A 23,214-nucleotide genomic window follows, 5' to 3' on the forward strand; every position below is an offset into this window, starting at 1 on the left:
ATTGGGCATATTAGTCTAGATGTTTTTCTCAAAGATCTCAACTCGAGGACAGCCGAGGTGTGATCCACCTCCTGTCTTGATTTGGATAGCAGTGCCACTCCCGTTACCTCATTTCCGATTACGTCTTGATGCCATGGCATTTCCTAGTACTTGTGTGATATGTACTGAGATGGGTACATGTGCAAAGTACCATAGAAACCTAGTGCTCAGGGGTCAAGTTTAAGGGTTGTTCAGCTGCTGAGGTAAGAGCACAGACGAGAAGTCTGGCCGACGTAGAAGCGCCGATCGAACTCACCGATAAGGTTTCTGGTCGTCCACCAAGCCCCCCATGCCGGCTGGCCGGGTGATCGGAAACGTTCTATCAATGGACATGGTTTGGCGTTTAGGCAGCTCAGCTTTAACCCGGAAAGTAGCAAAGCCGTTACCATCGCGTTTATTGCGGTAAGTCGATTGGTTGCGGGCCAAAAATTTGTCCAAGATCACATGTGGACCTAGAAAATAGCGGCGGCCTAAATGCGGTTCATTGGCAAGCTGGGTCAATAAAAGGGGGGACCCTCCATAGTACTCTTGTAGAGATCATCGGCTCACGATCATACCCATCGACACGCCTTTCGTGGCTATAACAATAGTCGACTAGCTGATCGACTGCAGGAGATTTCGGCACAGGCCATAGTTTGCAAGGTTTCGAATCCAACGATCGACTTATCGGCGATAAAGTTACGCTTTTGGAAGGAGTTTCCTGTCCCATAGTAACTGGCTGGAAAATCCACAGGTCTGCGAGAAAGCTAGAGCGGTCTCGCTGTTCTTCCTTACGTATGTTTCCCCACTTGGACTTCTTAGTGGAAAAATACAATACTGGGAGAATGAATTGGCCAATTGCATTCTCTCGGAAAAATGTCAGTCGGCCGCAGGATTTAGGGACATGTAGTAGCGTAGTGGCGTCGCGGTAAGGATCGGTATCCCAGCTGCCCTAAGATCTGTCACCTGTCCAGCGGCGGGTGGCGCCGTATAGCAGGCTGCCATCTATTGATGTGAGTGACTTGATGGGGGGCGATTGGTGACGGGCACCCTGTTCGAGAACATTTAAGATACCGTAACCATGCATTTTCAAACGTGGAAGCACAAAGTATGCTGGAAGAGGGCTGTGCTGGCTGGTAGACTATAGTGCAGTGATAAATGTAGAGTACTTCGTAGATGTTGCAGCAAGTCTGACAGGCAAAGGACGATGTCAGCAAAAAGTGGGTGCCCGTATGAGGTGGCCTTAGCTGAATGGGCGCAGGTCCGACAGAGTATCATCGGGCCGTTCAGCCATGGTAAGCCACTTGATGCACCCTAAACGCGAAGGATCTGACATGGTGTGCAGGATGGTCGCAACGCGGCAGATGGTTCTCGTCACGTCGCCATGCGACTGGTCTTACCTATGTATAGCTAGTTACATGATTATGTGGTAGCATTCCCGGGGTGAAATCCTTCAACTTCGCAGGGACAAAATGTCCACAGAAATGGCAAGATTGAGGAGGTGGGGGGAAGCTGAGGTGCACACACTCATGATTGTAGATCGCTTGCTACGTAGAATCAGGCAGTCATGACAGATCAGTCTAGTACAATTCCGCGGGAAAATAATTACTCGAGCGGCCGTCAGTATCAAAGTCTGGCCCCCATCTGACTTCAACTAGACAGGCGGCTTCGAGTTCAACAGTTTTTCAAAAGACATACACACCCAGCCGACGCAAGATCGTGCTAATTGCGTCCAATCCTTCCACGAGCTACTGTCTGGAAGCAAACTAAAGATGGCCTTTAACATCTTTGAAAACAAGGAACAGACTGCGGTCTTCTTCCTACTCATCGTATTCACGCCTATATGCATCCTGGTCACATGTTTGCGGTTTCGCGCTTCGCAGCTTACGGGGAGGAAAGTTGCTGTTGAAGACTGGATGGCTTTGGGCTCTCTGCTCTGTTTCCTTGCCTGGGCCATCTCTTCTGCTTTCGGTGCGCTGAATGTTCCAAAATCTGGTATTCGTTTCTTTCGTAAGGCTAATGAACAACGCAGTACTCAAGCATCTCAATGGGCGTTCGGACTTCATACAGCTTCCCATCGACGAGGCCAAGTCGGCTCTCAAGGTATGATCGTACCACTTTCCTGCTTTACAGACCTGCACACAACATTTTGAGTTTTATGCTCAGCGAGTAAATAAATCCAAGCGTGCTAACAAGTCTGCAGATGGTGTGGGCTATGGGATTCATATTCCCAGTAAACCAGCTGACGGCCAAATACAGCATTCTCTTTTTTTATCATCGTATTTTTCGCGTCAAACGATCTCATGCTATATGGATCCAGATTCTGGGCCTCGTTCAATTGGCTTATTCGATCACCGTCATAATTGTCAATGCATTCCAGTGTCGGCCAGTTCAAAGGTATTGGGACATTCTCCTAACCGATGGTTGGTGCATTAACGTCGGCGCATTTTTGGCTGGAGCCGAGAGTATCAACTCGGTCATCGACTTCTCCATGGCTCTCCTCGCCGTTCTCATGCTTCGTGGACTTCAAACGAGTGCGCGCACAAAATTGAGTCTGTCGTTCATTTTCATTCTCGGAGCTTTGTAAGTTTTCGAAAGATCTCCTTGCTGCAAACCTCATCACCACTTCCTCCCGCAGCCGAGAGCTTTACTAATCTTGAATAGTGCTGGAGCGGTCGGTTTCATCAAAATTGGCCTGGCATTCAACGTGACCATCCGTAAGAGCTCAATGCCCACCATGTTATCGAGCGGGACAAGGCTAACCTCGGAGTGTTTGTTTCCAGACAATCAAATAATGATGGGGCTATGGTCCACGGTTCAACAGGCCTGCAGTGTGATTTGCTGTTGTGCGATCACCTTGAAGCCACTCTTTACGCAGAATGAGTTCTTTTCCCGACTGGCCTCTAGATTCTCAAGTCGTGGGAGCAAGACCAAAGCTTCTTCACACAAGAGCCAAGAATGTCGCCAAGGCTATGTTGATATTGAGGTATCTGGTGGGGCGAGGAACTCTAATTCGACACTGAAGCCCGATAGTTTGTACGCCACACAACAGGACTCGATGGGATATCCGATGAGAACTGTCAAGATCGAGCAGACTTACGAGCACGTTTAGCACATTCCATCACTAGCTGGGCCTGTGCGCCTTCAAGAGCTGCCGAAGACATCTGGGGATTTGCAACACCCTCACGCATGAAAAGCCTGCCGTGATAGTTGAATTATATTTGGCTTCATAGAACTGCTTTACGTAGCCTTATATGACAGTTGAATTAGAAAAGAAAGCAGAGTTTAGCAATTGAGTAAATGTCCGTGATTTTGTTCACTTAAGCAAGGAACAAGAACGGCTGATAATTTTCCTCTGTATAACGCTTTTCTGAGTTAGACAACCACGAACAGCAAATGCAGAGCCTAGCATTGAGTCGTGATATCGAGGATTCTGAAATGAAACAGCAATGCTATATTAGAAGGTACACTAGGAAACTAACAAAACAAAAAATACGGAGAGCATGAAAGATGGTCTATTAATGCAGCTATTGTGAACTATGGAATTGTAAACCCCCCTACTCTGGACATTTTTCGATATCAGCGTTGACCGAGCCGCTTGCCTTCGTCTGAGGGTCTTCTAGACCGTACTCCGTTTCCAGGGACTTCCTCAATGGCAGCTCTTTCTCCAACGTAAAAAGTAGGAAAGCCACCCCACCAAAACAAACGGAAGCTAAAAACACGAGCTTCAAGGCCCCCCTGTAGACCGCCCGGACCTCCCCACTGACAGGGTCTGGGAAGGATTCAATGAAGCTAGCATACGCGTGCTGATATGCACCACCGGCGGAGACCAGCTGGCGAGCGTGCGGGTCAGAGATGGTATATGCCAGCTGATCAACACGGTTGTTGAAGATGGTAGCGGGCACAGCAATACCCCAAACACCCCCAACAGTGCGGATGAAAGCCCAGGTGGCTGTAGCAGCAGCCTGATCCGACTCAGGCACTGGCGCCTGGAAGGCCGGTAACAGGGTATCCATAACCATACCGGCGCCCAAAGCCCAAACGCATTGAAAGGTTGCCCACTCGGCGGTTGTGCTCCCTTCCCACTGCAAAGCAAAGAGTCCCAGGCCTAAAGTGAAGATAGCCTCGCCTACGAGGTGCAACAGCTTGAACTTTCCCCAGCGGGACAGCGCCATGGCGGCCAGGGCGGTGCCCGGGATGGAGACGAGAGACATGGGCAGCAGCGACACGCCCGTGCGCTCGGCCGAGAAGAGGAACACGGTCTGAAAAGTCAGAGGGAGGAAATACATGCCCCAGTAAACCAGCATCCAGTACAAGAAGGTGTTTACCGCTACAATGAGCGACGTGCGATGGTGGAATAGCCGTGGCGGTATGACTGGCTCGGACGCGAGCCCATACACCTCCCAGACGCCGAAAAGGAGGACGACGAAGACACCCAGGAGAAGGGGCACCAGTGTGTGCCACGATGCCCAGGTATACTTGCCTCCGGCGTACGTCAGGGCATAAAGCATGACGATTGTGCCCGTTATGAGGAGGCTGTTGCCGACCCAGTCGATGCGTTTCATCTTCTCTCCCAGCGTCGTAGCTTTGTTATGATTTAGGCGCAGGAGGAGGTATAATACGACGACCGCCAGGGCGCCGATGGGGACATTGATGTAGAAGACCTAATTAACGAGCCAATCTTTGTTAGCTGAAAGGTACTAGAAAATGGTTGAAGGGTTCATCTCACCCATCTCCAGCTGATCGAATCCACAATAGCACCGCCAAGAAGGGGGCCAATGGTCAGACCGATACCATACACAGCCATCAGGATAGCAATATAGTTCCCGCGTTGACGTAGGGGCACCAAATCGGCCAGGATGATATCTGTCAGTCGGCGTGTGTCAACAAAAGTCATAACTAAGTACAGGAGACGATGAAATCTGGGAACATACGGGCAATCATGACAACGCCTCCTGAGCCAGCGCCCTGGACGCCGCGTCCAGCAATGAGCATGCCACCGCTGGTAGCCCCACCGCAGATACCGGAGCCCAGCGTGAACAAGGCCGTGACGCATATCATTACCCATCGGCGCCCGAAGATGTTGCACAGCTGGCCGAGCAAGGGCTGGACGGCAGCGCTGCATCACAAACAGCATCAGTACGTTCATCGTGTCTCGGCTGCTCGGATTATGATTCGGGAACAACTTACCAACACACAAAGAAAGCATTCGCGACCCAGACATATTCCTCTCCCATCTCAAGGTCAGCAACGATGGCAGGGCCCGACGTAACAACGACACTATTTTCAAGTGAAGCCAAGAATGAAGTGAGGGCTAGGCTTGTCATAACAGCCCAGAAGCGGGGGCCGTTCTCAAAGGTGGACATCACTACTTTGGCTTGTATGCTGCTGTCGTCGTTTCTGTCGTCATTCTTCAGTTTAAATCCAGGTGCGCCATCATGCGCCTGAATAGTCGATTCTGCCGTCTTTCCAGTCTTCCCTGTGTCGCCGTCTTTTACGGCATCTTCCATCATCTGCCCCGAATTACTCAAGGAGGAGGAGGCCATGGCACTTCTGGGGAACAATAACTGCGAATTCGCAACTGAGACGAGTATATGCACTGTTCGTGGATGTGGCCTCGTACCGAGTCACAGCTCCGAGCATGGTCTCATATGAGCATGATGCCAATTTTATCAATCGAGTGCTTTTTCACGTGAGGTTTCACTTGGTTGACGAAAATGCCATGTCAACGTCGCTGTACGACCGTGACATCTGGTGGAGCATGTCTGCTGAAGACGGTTTAGGGCTTAGAGGGTGTCCCCGGCACCGACCAAAGTTACATCAGGCCAAGCATCTGATCTACAAGCTCGGTTAATTATATGGGTGCCTGGTGGCGGGTATTCCAGACCCCACGTTGCAATGCAGGCCCCTACAGTAGCGCAACTGAAAAGCCGTGTCCCATCTATCATGATAAAAGTACGGGTGTACTTCATGTACACAGTCGACGTAGCATATGTGAGGTACAAAGGATTCAAGTACTTAATGCACATGCAGTCAGCACATCGATCATTTTCGGCACTTCTCGGTTCCGCCGTATTGCTGCATGAACGAGAAGGATTCCGCCTTACACCAGGGCGGTAATATCTGTCTTTGCAATTGGTAGGAAAAACGCGACGTCGAACTTTAACATCGGTGCTAAACCTTGGAAGACGCACCATGTCGTCGTCAGCGCCACCGCGGACGTCCGTCGGGCCCACGCAATGGGCCATCGTCCAGGACGCAACAGGCAAGCCTACCATAGTAACCGCCGCGCCCGTGCCGGCACTCAGGCCGGGCGATGTCTTGGTCAAGACGACGGCGGTGGCACTCAAGCCAAGTGACTACAAGATGGGTGCGGCTTTCCCCAGTCCCGGCGCCAGTGTGGGCGGGGATTTCGCCGGGCGCGTCGTCGACATATTGCCAGGTGCAGGCGACGACGGCGGTGATGATAATGATGATGGTAACCTAAGCACGGCGAAGAGGCAGCGCTTGCGCGTGGGTGACTTGGTCTGCGGCCAGGTGCACGATTCAAACCCAGCTGACACCGGCACCGGTTCCTTCGCCGAGTACGTGCGCGCCCCGGCCGACCTCGTGCTCCGTGTCCCCGACGGAATCGCCCCAGCCCGCGCCGCGACCCTCGGGACGCCACTGCTCACGAGTTGCCTTGCGCTGTGGGGCTCGCTGAAACTCCAGGCATCGCCTGCTAGTCCGGCGAAGGACGCGGATCCTGTCCCCGTCCTGATCTACGGCGGCAGTACGGCGACCGGGACCATGGCCATCCAGTTGCTCAAGCTGTGAGTTTTTCAAGGCTGTCCCTTCCTCGTGAGTCCCCCTTACTCCTTGACTGACTGGTATGTACGTATAGCTCTGGTTACGACCCCGTCACCACGTGCTCTCCCCGGAATTTCGACCTGGTCAAGTCGTTCGGCGCCAGCGCCGCGTTCGACTACACACGGGAAGGGGTCGGGTCTAAGATCAGGGCACACACGAAAGGGCGGCTGCGGCACGCGCTCGACTGCATCACCGACCAGGCCTCGGTGACCTGCTGCTACGCCGCCCTCGGGCGGCCGGGTGGACGCTACGCGAGCCTGGAGCGCTGTCCGCCCGAATGGAGGACGCGGGATGCCGTCAAGGCCGAGTTTGTGATGATGCATGAGGCGTTCGGAAAGGAGGTCAAGCTTGGTGGGGATTATGGGCGGCCGGCGAATGCGCAAATGCATCGCCTAGCCGTAGATATGTACAGGGTGATGCAGGACTTACTTGACAATGGAAAGATCCAACCACACCCGGCTGAGGTGGCCGGCCATGGCTTAGAGGACATTATGGAAGGTTTGCGATTGTTGAAGTCCGGCTCAGTCTCAGGAAAGAGGCTTGTAACTATCCTGGAGTAGTCGTTTGGTGTGTAATATATATGCATATATATACATACATAGTCCTGGCCTTCAAGTAGTGCTCAAGTCTCGAGTCTTCGAATGGTGTTTCTTCTTATTTTTCACTGACAACTTTTTGAAAGTGTGAGCTGCTGATCTGCACGCACCTCGGTAGGATCAGCCAAGTGAGCATACTAGAGTCTTACGCGGTGATCCTTGCTGCTACTGCTACTGTACTGACAGGACCTCGGCCCTAGAGGGGACCTGTGTCCAGGGCAGCCAGACTTGCCAGTGCGCCACTAAACACGAGGTACCCAGTTACTATGTGACAGTAGGAATGGACAGCACAGGGCCTGGGCCAACGGGATACCCCGCTCATCAGCCAGCCACTACAATGGCTTAGGTCTTTAGCTTTACTTACAAATTCCATGCCTCAACGTTTGTGTTCCTTCTATTCCTCACCTTCCTTGCAATCATCGAACTTTCATTATGGCCCTCAAAACGGTTCTGATCACAGGTTGCAGCGAAGGCGGCTTAGGTGCTGCTCTTGCAAAAGCCTTCCAGGAGCAGGGCTACCACGTCTTTGCCACTTTGCGCAATCCTGCCAAAGCAGGTTCTCTGGCCAGCGAGAACGAGAACATCGAAGTCTTGCCCCTTGATACTACGTCAAAAGAGTCCATTGACGCCTGTTTCGAAACGGTGAAAAACAAAACAGGTGGGACACTCGACGTGCTCGTCAACAACGCCGGGAGCGGAACCACCATGCCGTTGCTTCACGCGCCGATAGAACAGGCCAAAGCAACGTACGACGTGAATGTCTGGGGCACACTCAGCGTGGTCCAGGTCTTCTCACCGCTGCTGCTCAAGTCCAAAGGCACTATTGTGAACATTTGCTCCATCGTGGGAGCAGCAAATGTGGCGTGGCAAGGTGAGCTCGACCGTCCATTATTATCTTAAGTAGTATCAGCCAGATTATCGATGACTGATTGGAGAGCCATTAGGTGTCTATAACAGCTCCAAAGCAGCTGAATCATTCCTCTCTGAGTCGCTGCGTATCGAGCTGGAGCCTCTTGGAGTGCGCGTGTTGACAGTCATGTTGGGCCAGGTCAGCACGCAGATGTATGCCAACACCCCAACTTTCCAGCTGCCCGAGGGGTCGCCATATGAGCCGATTGCAGAAACAATCGCGAAACAGAGCAGGGGAGAGTTGAACTTGAACAACGAGTCGGCTGAGGTTGCAGCGAGGAATTTGGTCAAGGACACGATAAGCGGACGCAGTGGCCAGATCTGGCGCGGGGGTATGGCAGGCTCGGTCTATCTAAGCTTGTGGCTCTTGCCGTCAAAGCTAATGGAGTGGATGGTTCACGCGAAGAGAGGTGTTTACGACCTTAACAGGCCCTAAAGAGCGACTGTCTTTGAAGTCACGACGGCGCTGGGGACATTCGGCAACTAGACGCCTCTAATTGTTGTGGGCTCGGCGTTTTCAGGCGGCTCTGGGAAGACTTATACGCAAGTCAGCAAGTCATTCCCGGCAAAGAACGTGTCCAATATGCTTGTTAGCACCTGAGTAGGTGGGTGGTGTGGGGCTTGAATGGAGGAGTGCCCGGCCGGTCAAGAAGTCTGCCCACAAGTGGATGCCAGTGTGAGTAGAGAGCATACAAAGTGAACAGGATGAGAATATGTCCGTAGAAAGAAGGATACTGAACGTTAATGGTCGAGCAGCTGAGCCTCAATTAAGCCCGTAACGAGTCCCCTGGGTGGCTCATGCATGCACAATGGGCCTCGGAATCCTCCTATTCCTTCATGTTGTGCCACCACCAATCACAACTCCTTGCAGTGTTCGCTCTCGCCACATTTTGCCGATGAGGAGTCTGGATTACTCATGACGATTTCACGATAGCGCTCACCAAAATTGAGATCATGCCATCAAGAATGTGACTTCTCAGTATCCTCTATTTTTACAGCTAAGCGAGCCCAAGATTACTGGCTAGGTACGGTACGGCTGCACTTTCAAGAGATGCATCCAGGAAGGATCTGGACTTGACGGGACCTCAAGTGCTCCTTCGCCCATGTGAGCCCACATTAAATTGTCTTTGGTCTCGCAACGGCCCGGCATGGCCGCCCGCCCATTCTTTTCTCTCACCATTAAGTCCGGCTGGTGAGATCGTGACTACGGATCACAGGCTTGAAATGTCTTCAATGGACACTTCCACGATACAGCCACCGCTCGACTACTCAGACAGTGGTCTTGGCATACTTATCACTATTAATATTCTCGCACTGATTACTACCATCGTCGTGACCCTGCGATTTTGGGCCAGGAGTCTGACCCGTCAGGCTATCGGAGCCGACGACTATCTATGTCTGGCCGCACTCCTTACCCACCATGCACTAATGGTGGCTTCGTGTGTTTGTGTGAGGAAAGGAGGACTTGGGCGAGATATGAGGATAACATCAACTGAGGATCCATATTCTGTCGTGATCCTATTCCAGGTTCGGAACTCATGACGCTCTTTCCCCAATATGGCTGCTAATATGCGGAGAATAGGGCCTTTTTGTCGCAGAAATTACATACACCCTTAGCTCACCATTGGTGAAGCTGTCTGTCTTAGCCTTGTATTGGCGCATCTTCCCAACTACAGCCGTCCGAGTGGGCTGCAAGATCCTCGGTTCAATGTGTGTCATGTGGTGCATTGCGGTAATGATCATCAATCTCACCCAATGCCAGCCCCTGAAAGCCTTTTGGTTCGTGGAGCTTCAGGCGCTGTCGACAACAAAATGTCTCGACACCATCCTCTGCTTCCTGGGAAACTCGATAGTCAACTGTATCATCGACTTCTTTACCCTCACCCTACCCATTCACGAGGTGGTAAAGCTACAGACCACAACGCGGCGGAAAATCAATATTTGCATTGTTTTCCTGCTGGGCAGCGTGTAGGGTCTCCGCGTTGCGACTTTATGGGATGTTTGATGCTAACATACCTTCCTCAGCGCTTTCGCGGCAAGCCTTGTCCGCACAGTCTCCACGGCTCTTATTTGGCAAGAGGGCATAACTAACTTCACAAGTAAGCTGTGATGATGACATGTGAATCAAAGGAAATACGCTAACCGGAGCAGAGCAATTCGTCGTCTCGGGGACTGCAACAGTAGTGGAGATTTACGTGGCTATCATCGGCGCAAGTCTGCCAACACTGGTGCCTGTCTACCGCAAGCTACGATATGGAGACCCTCTCAAAAGCCACACGGATGCTATTTCGCGGGACACACCTCTCAGGGGTGGAAGTAGCGCTCGCAAAAAGGAGTTCGGTAATGTGGATGGCTCGTTCGAGAGGCTTGATAACAGTGAAGATGCCCTGACCCTGGGCACGCACCTTAACAACCACCGCGTCAAAGTGAGTAGCCCTCGGGGTGACAACGGTCCCACCTACATGAGCTCTGAGACCTACCCGATGGAGGGCATCATGGTGAGGCATGACTTGGTTTGGTCCGAGCAGAGTAAAAGCCACTCTATCGTCTGATGGGATAAATGTGATAGTCTTGGTATGCTGTAGCATTGGGGTGAAATGTTATACAGTGAACATTGCTTACTGGCGTCAGATGAGAAGGGTCCCGACGGTGATATTTGTTGAATATAATGCGTTAGATAAGTCGCGCTTACCCTTGGAGTGTACGCACCGCCCTTCCCCCCCCTTCCCCCGCAGTGGGTAAGACAGCATTTCCGACCATCACTTAGCGCTTTTCCATTGGTTTGCTTCGCTGCCACCCTACAGGAACTCGTGAGACCTTTTCTGCTCATGTAGATATCGTCTTTTCTAGACTTTACACTGACAAAATAGTCTCATAATGAGGCCTACACCAGACAATGTTGTTTTACAGTTTAAAGACTTGGAACCCTATAGACGTTCTTTATAATCGTATTGCTTGATAGTGCCAGCCTCAAACTATCTGCAGAAAAGCGAGTCCGCCACAATGAATGCATCTTTCTCAATCTGCTAATTGCGACAAGACCCGTATGCTGAGTATCATTATAAGCACCCCCAAAAAAACCACAACATTAATGACTACTGTTGTCCAGCCCAGTCCCATTATGACAGACCCAAGATGTGTCTTAATTGTTCCGGCCGTTAGAACCCTGACCATAGTTGCCGCTCCTGCACTTCCGAGGTGCTGCCAGAAGACCGAAAGCAATGACATAACGGCGGCAACCAAGGTAAACCACAGCACTACCTGCTGTAACAGGGGTGCGCGAAACTGGCTTTTAAAGATCTGTAACCTTCCAGCGGTCCTTTCACTATTGGAAGACTGCTCACTGGATTCCAGTGCGTTTCCACCCTCGTGCCAAGATGGAAAGTTGGACAACAGGCAAAGGGCAATAAGACTGCAGCATACAGCCACGAACCTGAGTAGTGAGGGGTTAGATTTATCTGAGGATAGTGGAGGCGATTTCCAAAGACACGAGTGTTATGTAGTAGAGAAATACTGACAGAAGTCCATCGAAGACAACCTCGTCCCTGAAGCTCCTGGCAACGTTTACTAGACCAAGCGGGTCGTATGACTCTGATGCATTCATATGGCTGCTCTTGGCTACTTCAGAGACTCTACTGGCGACTGTTTTGATGTTTGACGAACAGGTCCACTCCGAGCGCAAGTTCACACAGGTGCCAATAAAACCAATACGGACTTCGAGAGAATTAGTTCCGTTACCAACGACAGATGCAAGGACAGCCGACACATTGCTACTGGGCGTCTCATTGTGATTGTTGTAGGACAACGAGAGCAGATAAATATTTCGGAGTCCATTCGTTGTACAACCAGATAGAATTAGAGCTGAATGGTGTTTAGTGGCTCATTCCATGTCTCGGAAAGTAGTTGCTGCTGCGGCAGACTCGGAAAGCTCACAAGAAAAGACAATTCCAATGGTGATCAACAGCATTAAGACATGATGATATCCGATGAAAGGTAAAAGCCGCATGAACGACCTCCGTATTAGATGGGTTGAAGCTGACGCGTCCGATCGTGCTGAAGGACGGGCCCGATTTGACCTGCGCGACGGATGCGAAGTATTTGATCTTCGTGAGGGCTGAGATCCATTCGATCTGTTTGAGGGAAGGGTACCCCGCGAGCCTCGCTCGGAGCGAGACCCATTTGAGATCCGCGACGCGGGGCTCTCCTTCGACTTTCTTGAGAAAGGTGAGAAGGAATGGAGAAATTCAAACAGTCCCATAGCTGCCACGGCAGCAGTTTTAATGCGATATCAAGGCTCGGGTGATAGCTGCTGGAGAAGGCCACGAATGTCTGGAGAGTGAAATTCGCAGCTGATAGCTTGATCCTCTGAGCAATTTAAGTATGCGGTGGAGGGTAGGACGGAGATCTTCATCAAGCCTAGCGCTTATCCTCACAGCCCAACGTGGAGGTAGCCGCAGTGCGATCACTGGAGAAACCAGCCATCGTTTTAAAAATTGCGTTCGACCTGCGATTTGGTCTCAATTTGTGTTCATTTGTATGCACTTGATTAGATACAACTATGCGTCCCCCACTTCACTTAGTTCTTTTGAAAGTTTCCGATCTCACGAACCCAAGCTACAACTCAAGGCAATGGATCGACAGGGCCATACTTCGGAGGGACTCGGATCTGATGACGAAATCGGAGATATGACGGCTGCCTCTGCAGAACAAGCCGGCATAGGCAAGAGCGACGAATCAGTCCAGAGAGGGGAGACTTTGGCTTCAGGCGCTGGGAACTCGGAAGATGAAGAGAGCAAGAATAGGTTCGAACCACTGGATTGAACGATGGAACAACTGTTGGTTGATAACGAAATCAGTTTCATTTTGGAGCCACCACCACCAGAAGATCGAAGATCCGTCGAAATGATCGGCGCGGATGCACTCAAGCCTGCCACCGAAGGGAGGATCGATATTGACCGAGAGTCCAAATTGGATTCGTCTACAAGAGACTTTAACGCTGCAGTGTCAGAGAGGGATATCGACTTGGCTCTTCAGACACAGGGCTTAGAACTAGCGGATAGCCAGCGAGCTGATGAGCTGATTCAACTCGGTGGAGGATCAACTTTCAGAACCATCGAATTGGAACAAGGACTTGATCTTGAGTCAAAGGCTGCTCGAGAGCAGACCAATTTAGCTGAGGTCGCAGAACGAGTTCCCAAATCCACAGAGCTAGAAGACGATGGATGGTCACCTTTACATGCTGCCGTCGAAAATGGGGACTGGGAACTTGTCAACAAGTTGATGGAGAAAGGAGAATTATTAGAAGTCGCTGCTAAAGATGGAAGGAAGCCCTTACTAATCGCTGCGGAGAAAGGATTCGTGAAGATCGTCGAGCTGTTGGCGAGCAGCGCCTCAGTCGAATCTTTCAACGAGGTGGATCACTCAACAGCCCTCATTCGTGCATGTGAGCAAGAACATGATGCCGTGGTCAAATTTCTGATTGAGAGCGGTGCCAATATCGAGGCCAAAGGCAAGGATGGTTGCACACCTTTGCTCATCACGGTGAAATCTCGAAACTACAACCTGGTGAAATATTTGCTTCAGCATGGAGCAGACAAGAGAGTGACGTTGGAGGATGGAAAGACGGCCGAGGTCCTCGCCGAAGACGATGAGGGCCTTCTCAAAATTCTCAGGCAGAATTACCTACTTCAAGGCCCTGAGATTGGAGCCAAGAAAAGCGATCCCGAGCTGCGGTTCAGATATGTCCGAGCTCCTGACGAGCCAAAGAGCCATGATAAGAAGGCTGCTTGTAAGGCCGTACAGGCAGAAGTTGTCCAGTTTTTCATCGGCCGCCGCGAGGAGCGTTCTCAGCCACTCGTAGTGTCCGTTTATGAGCTCATATACGGAAAAGGGCCCGATGCACTATTCAATCCCCCAGCAATGAGTCCGCCGCCCGGCTCACCCATCGGCTCTCGAAAAGACAGGGGTGCAAAAGGGCAGCCAACCTTCACATGGTACCATATTCCAGCAAATAACGTACGGTTCCCTATTCCCTTATTCCGTGAATTCAGTTCTTGCTATAAGCTTACTCATGGATAGATAATATGGGTAAATGTATAGCTTCCTGAGTAATAAAAATCTGCGACCAAAGCGTACTGAAACATTTGTGTAAGGATTTAATACTTCGCTTACTTGCTGAACGGAAGCCCACGGCCGCAATGCCGGACGACAACCTTCGATCAAAGTTGGGTCTGAATTTAGTCAAGGGACGTGGCGCGCGACTCAAAACACCGTCCTTCTCTTATATGCGACCATTTGCCAAGTCTCTCAAGGTTGGTCTTGTGATGCTATCATGTTTCACGCAGAGGATTCTAATATTTGAGATTCAGACAGAATCGATTATGACATGGGACGGTGGAAAGACGGAGCAGGCTGTCTCATTTGTGTGAAACAAACTCCCCTTGATATGACGTTCGGCTGATCATGGCGGTTGACATGACATCAGATACCCTTCCTCAATTATGAGACGTTCACAAACCACATTGAGATGACAGATCACTTGAACAGAATTAATGGCCGAAACTCTGTGAACTTTGCCATTCGGCCTAATCGTACGCACGGGAACCTACATGGGCTTCTAGCGAGTCGTTCTGGTCTACCACCAATGTTTCCTCCTCCACCACCGCCGCCTCCACCTCCCTTTGATCCTCGACCTCCAATCTCAAGTGCTGCGATGGCACCACCAACCACTATGACCCTTGATATGAACATTCGAGGGGGATCGGGGCCGCCATCGCCTATTCCACAGTCTCGACCACCAAAAGCGGCTCACAAAAGGACCTTGGCTTGGTTGGCGGGTGGAAAATCATCCAAATCCACCAAGAAGAAGAGTAGGAAAAGTGGAGGCCTCGTATTGGATCGCGGAATTGGGAGTGAGAACCCCAATGCGCTTCTCATACGGGGATATGGGCTCGCGGAGGAGAACGGTCAGGTCCCATTCCAGCCACGGAGGACATTAGATCAGTACTTCTACTCACACCTAGACAACACCGCTCACCGTGACAGAGACCAAGTAGTCTATCGCTACACCAAAAATGAAGAGGGCAAGATCTTCATGGTTGATCAGATGTGGTTGTGGATCATTAACGGAGGTTTGTGAAATCTCAACAGGATAACAACAGCTCCTACTGACGTAGCAACTCCAGACACCCTAATTACTTGCATTCCTAATCGGTGGGGAGAAGGAAGCAGAAGTGCTCCTACTAGGTTGTCAACCGCCATAGATGAGGAAGACCTCCTCCGAGGCCCATCTATCGAGCACCAAAAACCGCCAAGCCCGATATATGAGCCTTTGATGACTGCGGCTCATGGAATTCATGGAGAACCGAGCTTGATCTTCGACGGAGTTGACTCCATCCCGGATATTGAGGAAAACGATCCGCCTATCGGACACCGTTATCCTCGAGTCCCTCCTCCACCAAAAGCCCCTCGGCAATCAAGAATCAAGCGTCATGCAGCAGATGATCCTATGAATGTTCATCATAAAGTCCTACGCCATTTGAAAGAGACTTCACGGCCACCCATCGATACCGTATATGACCTGGCTGCTCTTATCGCCACCTGCTGCGCCTCAGCGTTTGATGAGACCCAAATACCCGAGGACATGCAATTTTTGGATTTCTTCGAGAGCTCGATAGGCAGTGTAGTGCGTGATCTTATGAAATGCAATTGATTGACTTCGCTGACAGGTTATAGATCGAAAAAGGAACACATAGCCTCCACGAGTTTAAGTCGGGCCTAAGTTTCAGCCACAACCGCCACGAAGAACAGGATTTGCTTGGCGACGAGCCAACATACGATGACCTCAACATCACGACAGAGATAGATCTTCTGGTTGAGATCGAAGATATACAAGACGAATTGCACATATTGAAAGTGGTTTTGCGCGATCAAAAGAGAACCATGCGACAGCTCGATGAGATTTTACTACAGGGAAGAAAGAAACCCGGTGCTGTCACCCACGAAGGCGAAGAGATTAATTCCATGATCAATATCAGCTGCATCGAAAATCATATGTCTCGCATCGGCGAGATGGAGAAATTGGCTGAGAAGGCACACAAATCCGTGAGTAATCACTGTCACGCTTGTCTCAATGACGGATACTACGAGAAGTTGTCGGAGATTTTAGTGTCTAGAAAGTTGCTGAAATGGTTACAGCTTTACCACCTGATCGACCTGAAGCAAAAGCAAGCCAACTTCTCCGAAGCCATTTCGGCACGCATGTTGGCAAGAGAAACAGCCAAAAACACACAGCTTCAAATCAAGCAAAACGACGAGATCAGTAAACAAGCAGAGGAAACTGCACGACAAGGGAAAACGTTGATGGTCTTCACTGTTGTCACAATCATTTTCGTATGTATCACAATTTTCCATTCCATGAAAGCCAGCTATGGCAAAGGTGTTGACCTGTAGCTGATTGACTGACTCGCTTACAGCTACCTTTGTCATTCATGGCGGCATTCTTTGCCATAAACATTGACATTTTCCCAATTAATGAGGACGGAAAGCTGGAGTTCGGCTATATCCTGAAGTACATGCGTAAGTGGTCTACCGTCACTATCCAACCACCTTCTACCAGCTACTAAAGTTTTCAATGTCTCCAGTAAGCATCAGCCTCACTCTGGCCATCCCATTTGTCCTACTCGCATTGAGAATAAATGACGTCAAGCAGGCAGCCCATGGTGTCAATAGAGGATTTCGCAGTGCCCTCGTATCTCCTCGTCTCATCCCAGTCTTAGGGTATATCACCCTGAGCCTGATTGTTGTTGTCGTTCCATCAATTGTGTGGACATCAAAGCTGGCTACCACGGCCAAGGTCGCAGTTACGGTTTGTCTCGCGATTGCCGTGCTTTTGGTTGCGCTCGCCTTAGGCATGAAAAGGCTGATGTCAATCGCGAGGAGATCCATGAGCGTGACTAGCGGTTCAAGTTATATATATGATTGAATTGGACGACCGGATTGAATGATCTCACAAAGACTTTATATGTGTTATGCAGTTTGTCAGCTAATCTAGAAGCCGTGTCACGCCAAGTTCAGCTTTGCTAGCCCCACCAAGTTCTACGTGCTGGCTCAAACTCCACATCATGTTCATATATTTGTTGGCAGCAACTGATCAAGCGTCAATTTCTGGCGCTTTCAATGTGCTTCCCACTGATACGTGAATCCTCGGCTAGACCCAAATTGGTCTTTGACCGAATTTGTTAATTGCCATAGAAGAAAACCGCAGCCGATGGTGCGTTTATACGCCCAATGATGAACTACCTGCCCCTGAGCCGCTGAACGCATATTCGGGTTGCACTGATCAGAAACACCTCTCTGTCACGACTCCCAAAATAAAGATCCACCATTTGCTCCCCTTTGTGTGGAGATTAAATTCTACCAAGAATCATTCCGTATTCAGAACTTGACAACCAGCTTGCTTCCCGACACCTTGCCTTGACGCAGCGGGTCCAACGACTCCAGCAGCACCTCAATCCCGCCATCTATGGCCTTAATAGGAGGCGGCTTGATCAAGTCTTGAATCTGCGGCAACATGGAGTAAAACCGTGCCAGAGCCTTGCGATGCTCCAAGTCGACAGGGAACTTGGGACCAACTGGCGGCAGCCAAGCGAATTCGCGACCAAACACGGTGTAAAGCATGATCATATCGTACTTGACGGCGGGGACCTTGGACTCGCCCTGGTCAAGTAAGGTCACAATTTTGCCGCCCTGCGACTTGAGTACGTTGGCTGTGGCCGGTCCCGATCCTCCCTCGGAGAAGCAATCGATAGCAAGGCTGATGTTCGGGAAAGCCGAGGTGACTTCTTGGACCCAGCCATCCGACTTGTAGTTGAAGACATGGTCCGCACCATAGCGCTTGACCAGCTCATGGGAGTGTGGCGATGCTGTCGTGACGACGGTGTATCCTGCCAGCTTAGCAAGCTGAATGGCGAACAGACCGACGCTCGTGGAACCAGCGTAGATGAAAATGGTCTTATTGGGTGGTGTCGATGCCGCTGTATCTTGATTCTTTTCTGCTTCGCCCGGCCAGGGGAGACCGAGATGGACGTTGGCCGCCAACATGGCCGTCACAGCCGAGACGCCATACGTCGCTGCCTCCTCATCGCTGACGCCCGGCTGGATCTTCCACGCCAGGTCGCCCTCCGTCTTGACGTATTCTGCAAACGCACCCCGGTCCCGATACATTCCGCCATGGACAACACCAGCGATGCGATCCCCGACCTTCCAAGATCCGGCGGCGGATTTGCCAACCTCTACAACCTCCCCGGCGTAGTCACACCCGACTATGCAGCCCCTGGGGGAGATGACGTCGATGTGCTTGAAGTCACTCGGGTTGAGACCCACGGTGTGCACCTTGACAAGAATCTCTTGGGCGCTGATTGTGGGCTTTGGTACTTCCGTGATACTCGCGCCTTTGAAACCGACTTTCCGGTGCACAGGTTGAAAATGCGGGTCGCGATGGTTCGATTCGTCACAAGGGCCTTCATGGTCGATCTAGAAGTTGAAGTTGAAGTTATGATTCAAATTGCAGTGTCAATATAGTGTGCCTCAACGACTTTGGCATACGTTATGAAAGGGTGCACGTGAGTTATGGCTATCGATGGTTGAATGTCCGGACGGGTCGTCAGCAGGATGATATGGGAATGTGGTATCGTGCTACCACTGAAATCATCTTCAATTCTAGGTCATTCCAACGTGATGATTTCAAATTTCACGTCATTGGCTCATTCATATGCCAAAATGAAACAAAGTTACCAAGGTAGACAATTCCGGTAATCGCGGGAAAATGTTGGCCAGTGTCAGCCTACCCAGCAATTTTAACCACTAACCCAACTCGAGCTTTCCGCGTATAGAAAGTAGAAGGATTGGTTAAGCGGAAAGCTAGAGGTACGTGCCCAAATTGCATGAGCTAGGTGGGCCGACTTTGGCTAGGAAAGGTGTTCACTAATCAACGCTGATGGCACCCAAGCGTTGGCGCGCATGAATCCATATCGAGAACTCGGCTCAACAGTTAGCCCAGGGCCGAATATGGTCTCTTTGATCGGGTTGCCTCATAGTCTCCAACCCGACGGAGAACTCATTGCTCGTCAAGGCAAGGTAGGTAAGGTCACCTTGTCTTGGTCTCGCAAGGTAAGTTCAGGGCACTCTTCCTGGCTCTCATTTGAGTTGATACGTGACTCCAAGTCGTGCTTGGTAATCCGAACAGAGACTTTGAATCCGGGTCACATCGATTAAGATGGCTGTGCAAGAAAAGCCAATGTTTTATTATGAGTCTCAAGAGAACTATTTAATATGCTCGATCCAAGCAGTTCGAACAGAAAATCACCATTCTTTGATATTGACGGCGTAGCCTTCCCTCCAAATTTTACATGATGTCACTGACCAAAGTAGTTCTGGTTGGCGTAGGTCTCTCTTGGTCCTCTCACATCGAAGTGAAACTAGCTGACTGACATTGAATGAATACAGGCCAGTGGTAACATTGGGGCCGGTGTGCTCCCGCTCCTGCTGAAATCCGGACTTGACATCACAGTCCTCAGTCGTGAGGGCTCACCTGCAACTTTTCCAAAGGAAGCCAAGGTTATCAAAAGCGATTTCAGCGAAGAGTCACTCGTACAGGCGCTGAAAGGTCAAGATGCCGTCGTTAGCATGCTCCCGATCATTGCACTTGGAGAGCAGGCAAAAGTAGCCGAAGCTGCCGTCAAGGCGGGAGTCAAGAGATTCATCCCCAGCGAATATGGGTCTGATTCTTCGGTAGGAGACTTCAGCATTTTCCTTGCATCATGATTCTCACTGACAGAAATTTCCCAAAGTCTGGGGATGTTATCGCAGCCGTGCCATTCTTCCAGCCCAAGAAGGCTCAGTTGGATTGGTTAGCAACCCAGGAAGACCGCATCAGCTGGACCGCCATTATCACCGGCCCTTTCTTTGACTGGGTAAGCTTAGGAATCCCTCTATATCATGTTGGTCTTTGTCCTCCTGACACTATCTCTAGGGTTTGAAGCAGGGTATGATGGGCTTCGACTTGCCAAACAAAAGCGCCACCCTGGTGGACGGTGGCAACACCCGCTTCACGACGAGCACCGTAGCGCAGATTGGACGTGCCATCATTTCAGTCCTGAAGCATCCCTCCGAGACTAAAAACCAGTTAGTCTTTGTTGAGTCTTTCACGACAACCCAGCTCGAGGTTCTGGCGGCCTTGCAGAAAGCGACTGGGAAGGAATGGGAAGTCAAAGAGGAGAGCTCCGAGAATATTAGACTAGAGGGATTTAAGAAAGTGGGTGAAGGCGATATCATGGGAGGGGGAGCTTTAGTGATTTCGGCGTTGGTGCTAGGTCGCGAAGGGCTTGAGGACCATACTATCGTTGAGGGTGGCATTTGGAACAAGAGGCTGGGTCTGAGCGCAGAGAGTATTGAAGAGACGGTGAGAGAAATCCTGATATAGTAGCCGTTTGTTCTACAAAATCTCTGAGCTTTGTCCATTATTGAATATGTTAAGGTTATATTCAAGATGATATCAATGTCTCTGTTGCACGCTCGGTGATTATTACGGTAGCTAGGGGTTATAAGATGCTGGTAAGAGAAACGGACGACGGCAGTGTGTCATTGCTTTTAACACAATTGATGCACAACAATTTCAGACATTACCCTCTCAATGTAGACGTCTAGGTCAATAGTAATTTTGCGCCCCAGCTTAAATTTTCTGAGAAGTTTTGATCTGTCAGCTGTAGTTTTTGGGATCGTTTCCATGCTTCCGCAAAAGCGCACGAACCTCCATGACGTACCAATCTGACCACCCAACTTGGTATTTGTCACACTCAAATTTGACGGATCAGTTGCAGCAGGATGATATCATGAAGATGTGTCTGTATTCTGATAGTTGCAAGTAATCACCACCCAGCATAAGTCAGGTTGCTTACTTCTTCAGCTTCACTCGCAGTCACCTCAATATAACCAACAGATCCTCAAAATCAATATTTTCAAAGCTCAGATGAAGCAATTTGAGCCCTGATACCTGGTGTCAAATCGAGAGATTTGTCCCCCAACACCGAAGAGGACAGCCAATTCCCCACGTAGGAATCAACTTCGTCAGGCTTTTCCCATCTCATCCAATGACCTCCATTGACCTCGCCCCTGGCCAAGTTGTCAAAGTAGGTTTCCATTCCTGTTGACAGAACCGGAGGCAAGGTCGGGTCCAGGGTCGCGGCAATAAAAAGCGCGGGCTGTGAAAACTTGCCAGTATATTTGATGTTGCCAGGAACAAGCGGCAACTCTTCCTCCCAGTTCCGCTCACTAGTGCGATACCAATTAAGTGTATTGTCAAACGGCTTTCTGGTAAAACTGTCCACATAGAAATCAATCTGCTTCTTGGTGAGAAGTGGGGTGTCCTCAGTTACACCGTCAAGGAGATCAAAATCAAGCCCTATACCAGTGACATCGATGGCTAATTTACCAGTGGGGCCTGTGACCCCATAGATAGTGTTGAGCAGCTTCCGTACGCGAGTAGCGTCCTGTTGGCCAAACGGACCAAGGTAGTCCTGGATAGTGCGGGTACGGAACTGCAACTGGTAGTGGAAACCGGACCAGGAATGCGCCATGTCTGTAAAGGCAGCCTGAGGAGGTACAAAAGGTGTATTGATGCAGTAAAAGGCAGCAATTAGCTCCGGATGCCACATTGCCGCACGATAGACCACACCGCCACCCCAGTCGTGCCCGCCGAGGATGATACGCGAGAGACCGAGTCTTCTCGCAAGAGCGGCAATGTCATCTGAGGCGCGCTTAAAAGTGCTGAAGAAGTAAGTCAGCCGATTTTGATTTTGGCGAGGTTCCCACGAAGCAACTTGGGGCATACTAGAAGCTGATGTCTTCGGGAGAGTCCGTGCCTCCGTACCCCATCATGTCCAAGGCAACGACGCTCAAGCCCTTGGAGAGGAGGAAGGGAATATGGTTGACCCATCCCAGAGATAAGTCGGGCCACCCATGGACGAGAAATACGGTGCCGGCCACCTCTCCAGCCGGTTCTGCGTAGATATAATTATACTGAACCCCATTGAGGTTGGCAGTCTGATAGTGAAACTTAGCGTTAATCTCAGCAAGGACATCCATTTGGGTACAGCTGAAAAAATATCAACGGGGTGACTGATGGCTGCACAGGTTGTTGATCATATTCGAGGGAGCTCTTCGGGACGAACGGCTGAATTTATATTGCTCTGTGGTTTAAGCTACATTACTTTGGTGCAATAGCCGTTGAAGACATGTGGAGATGGTCTCTATGATGCGAATGGAGTCAAATGCTGCCTCCGTATTCGATACTACCAGACGAAATATGCCCGAATGGAGAAGAGACTGTTCAAAGTATTGGATCTTATTTCATACCGCACTGTAGCGCAATCTGGTAGAACACTTACCCGCGTCGGCGATGCGGTGTAATGCTCGAGAGGTTCGTCATTGATTTCCTGGCTCAATTCCCGTTGTTGACTGCCCTGGGTGTATGCTTACACATCATATGCAACTCAGAAGGCTGGAAAAAGATAGATCCACTGAGAATTATTGGGTTCACAAAGACGACCACCCTACGATGCAAACTTTATTCCATCAGCCCGACGGAAACATCACACGTGCAAAGCTTGTCACCCTGACGGACATGGGCTAACAATTTGCCGCGCAGGCACGACTCAACCTAATTGATGTTGTATACTCGAGCTAAGAATTTTGGAATACTAATCATTCCGCTCTCGCGAGTCAAACAATGGTACCACAACGCCAAAACATCGGCATTGAGGAGCTCATGTTACATTGATGTCTA

The 23,214-nt window shown here is 50.4% G+C and overlaps 8 protein-coding genes across 8 annotated transcripts; 5 read left to right on the plus strand and 3 right to left on the minus strand.

The window, feature by feature from the left end:
* Nucleotides 1-1,310: 1,310 nt before the first annotated feature.
* J7T55_010461 (uncharacterized protein) lies at nucleotides 1,311-3,130 on the plus strand (the record flags this gene model as incomplete). The annotated part of the gene is made up of 6 exons (XM_053145006.1): nucleotides 1,311-1,313; nucleotides 1,677-1,989; nucleotides 2,051-2,121; nucleotides 2,339-2,601; nucleotides 2,683-2,735; nucleotides 2,802-3,130. The coding sequence occupies 6 exons, from the start codon at nucleotides 1,311-1,313 to the stop codon at nucleotides 3,128-3,130; spliced, it is 1,032 nt and encodes a 343-aa protein (XP_052992308.1).
* Nucleotides 3,131-3,575: 445 nt separating this feature from the next.
* J7T55_010462 (uncharacterized protein) lies at nucleotides 3,576-5,564 on the minus strand (the record flags this gene model as incomplete). Its single annotated transcript, XM_053145007.1, has 4 exons — nucleotides 3,576-4,682; nucleotides 4,748-4,884; nucleotides 4,953-5,137; nucleotides 5,209-5,564. 4 exons carry the CDS (start codon nucleotides 5,562-5,564, stop codon nucleotides 3,576-3,578), a joined length of 1,785 nt encoding a protein of 594 aa, XP_052992309.1.
* A 649-nt stretch (nucleotides 5,565-6,213) lies between these two features.
* Nucleotides 6,214-8,808, plus strand: J7T55_010463 (uncharacterized protein; the record flags this gene model as incomplete). Its single annotated transcript, XM_053145008.1, has 5 exons — nucleotides 6,214-6,830; nucleotides 6,902-7,365; nucleotides 7,664-7,697; nucleotides 7,931-8,334; nucleotides 8,408-8,808. The coding sequence occupies 5 exons, from the start codon at nucleotides 6,214-6,216 to the stop codon at nucleotides 8,806-8,808; spliced, it is 1,920 nt and encodes a 639-aa protein (XP_052992310.1).
* A 788-nt stretch (nucleotides 8,809-9,596) lies between these two features.
* Nucleotides 9,597-10,924, plus strand: J7T55_010464 (uncharacterized protein; the record flags this gene model as incomplete). Its single annotated transcript, XM_053145009.1, has 4 exons — nucleotides 9,597-9,768; nucleotides 10,049-10,340; nucleotides 10,398-10,471; nucleotides 10,524-10,924. 4 exons carry the CDS (start codon nucleotides 9,597-9,599, stop codon nucleotides 10,922-10,924), a joined length of 939 nt encoding a protein of 312 aa, XP_052992311.1.
* Nucleotides 10,925-13,001: 2,077 nt separating this feature from the next.
* Nucleotides 13,002-17,330, plus strand: J7T55_010465 (uncharacterized protein; the record flags this gene model as incomplete). The annotated part of the gene is made up of 10 exons (XM_053145010.1): nucleotides 13,002-13,174; nucleotides 13,229-14,387; nucleotides 14,558-14,683; nucleotides 14,857-15,502; nucleotides 15,635-16,056; nucleotides 16,107-16,475; nucleotides 16,569-16,763; nucleotides 16,847-16,949; nucleotides 17,015-17,238; nucleotides 17,292-17,330. 10 exons carry the CDS (start codon nucleotides 13,002-13,004, stop codon nucleotides 17,328-17,330), a joined length of 3,456 nt encoding a protein of 1,151 aa, XP_052992312.1.
* A 477-nt stretch (nucleotides 17,331-17,807) lies between these two features.
* On the minus strand, nucleotides 17,808-18,898 carry J7T55_010466 (uncharacterized protein; the record flags this gene model as incomplete). Its single annotated transcript, XM_053145013.1, has 2 exons — nucleotides 17,808-18,786; nucleotides 18,837-18,898. 2 exons carry the CDS (start codon nucleotides 18,896-18,898, stop codon nucleotides 17,808-17,810), a joined length of 1,041 nt encoding a protein of 346 aa, XP_052992313.1.
* Nucleotides 18,899-19,780: 882 nt separating this feature from the next.
* On the plus strand, nucleotides 19,781-20,853 carry J7T55_010467 (Isoflavone reductase-like protein; the record flags this gene model as incomplete). The annotated part of the gene is made up of 4 exons (XM_053145014.1): nucleotides 19,781-19,813; nucleotides 19,878-20,162; nucleotides 20,222-20,344; nucleotides 20,404-20,853. 4 exons carry the CDS (start codon nucleotides 19,781-19,783, stop codon nucleotides 20,851-20,853), a joined length of 891 nt encoding a protein of 296 aa, XP_052992314.1.
* A 535-nt stretch (nucleotides 20,854-21,388) lies between these two features.
* J7T55_010468 (epoxide hydrolase) lies at nucleotides 21,389-22,514 on the minus strand (the record flags this gene model as incomplete). The annotated part of the gene is made up of 2 exons (XM_053145015.1): nucleotides 21,389-22,196; nucleotides 22,261-22,514. 2 exons carry the CDS (start codon nucleotides 22,512-22,514, stop codon nucleotides 21,389-21,391), a joined length of 1,062 nt encoding a protein of 353 aa, XP_052992315.1.
* Between the last annotated feature and the right edge of the window lie 700 nt (nucleotides 22,515-23,214).

This window comes from Diaporthe amygdali (genome assembly GCF_026229845.1).
Source record: "Diaporthe amygdali strain CAA958 chromosome Unknown NODE_19_length_847323_cov_64_739301, whole genome shotgun sequence".
In the NCBI taxonomy this organism is placed as follows: domain Eukaryota; kingdom Fungi; phylum Ascomycota; class Sordariomycetes; order Diaporthales; family Diaporthaceae; genus Diaporthe; species Diaporthe amygdali.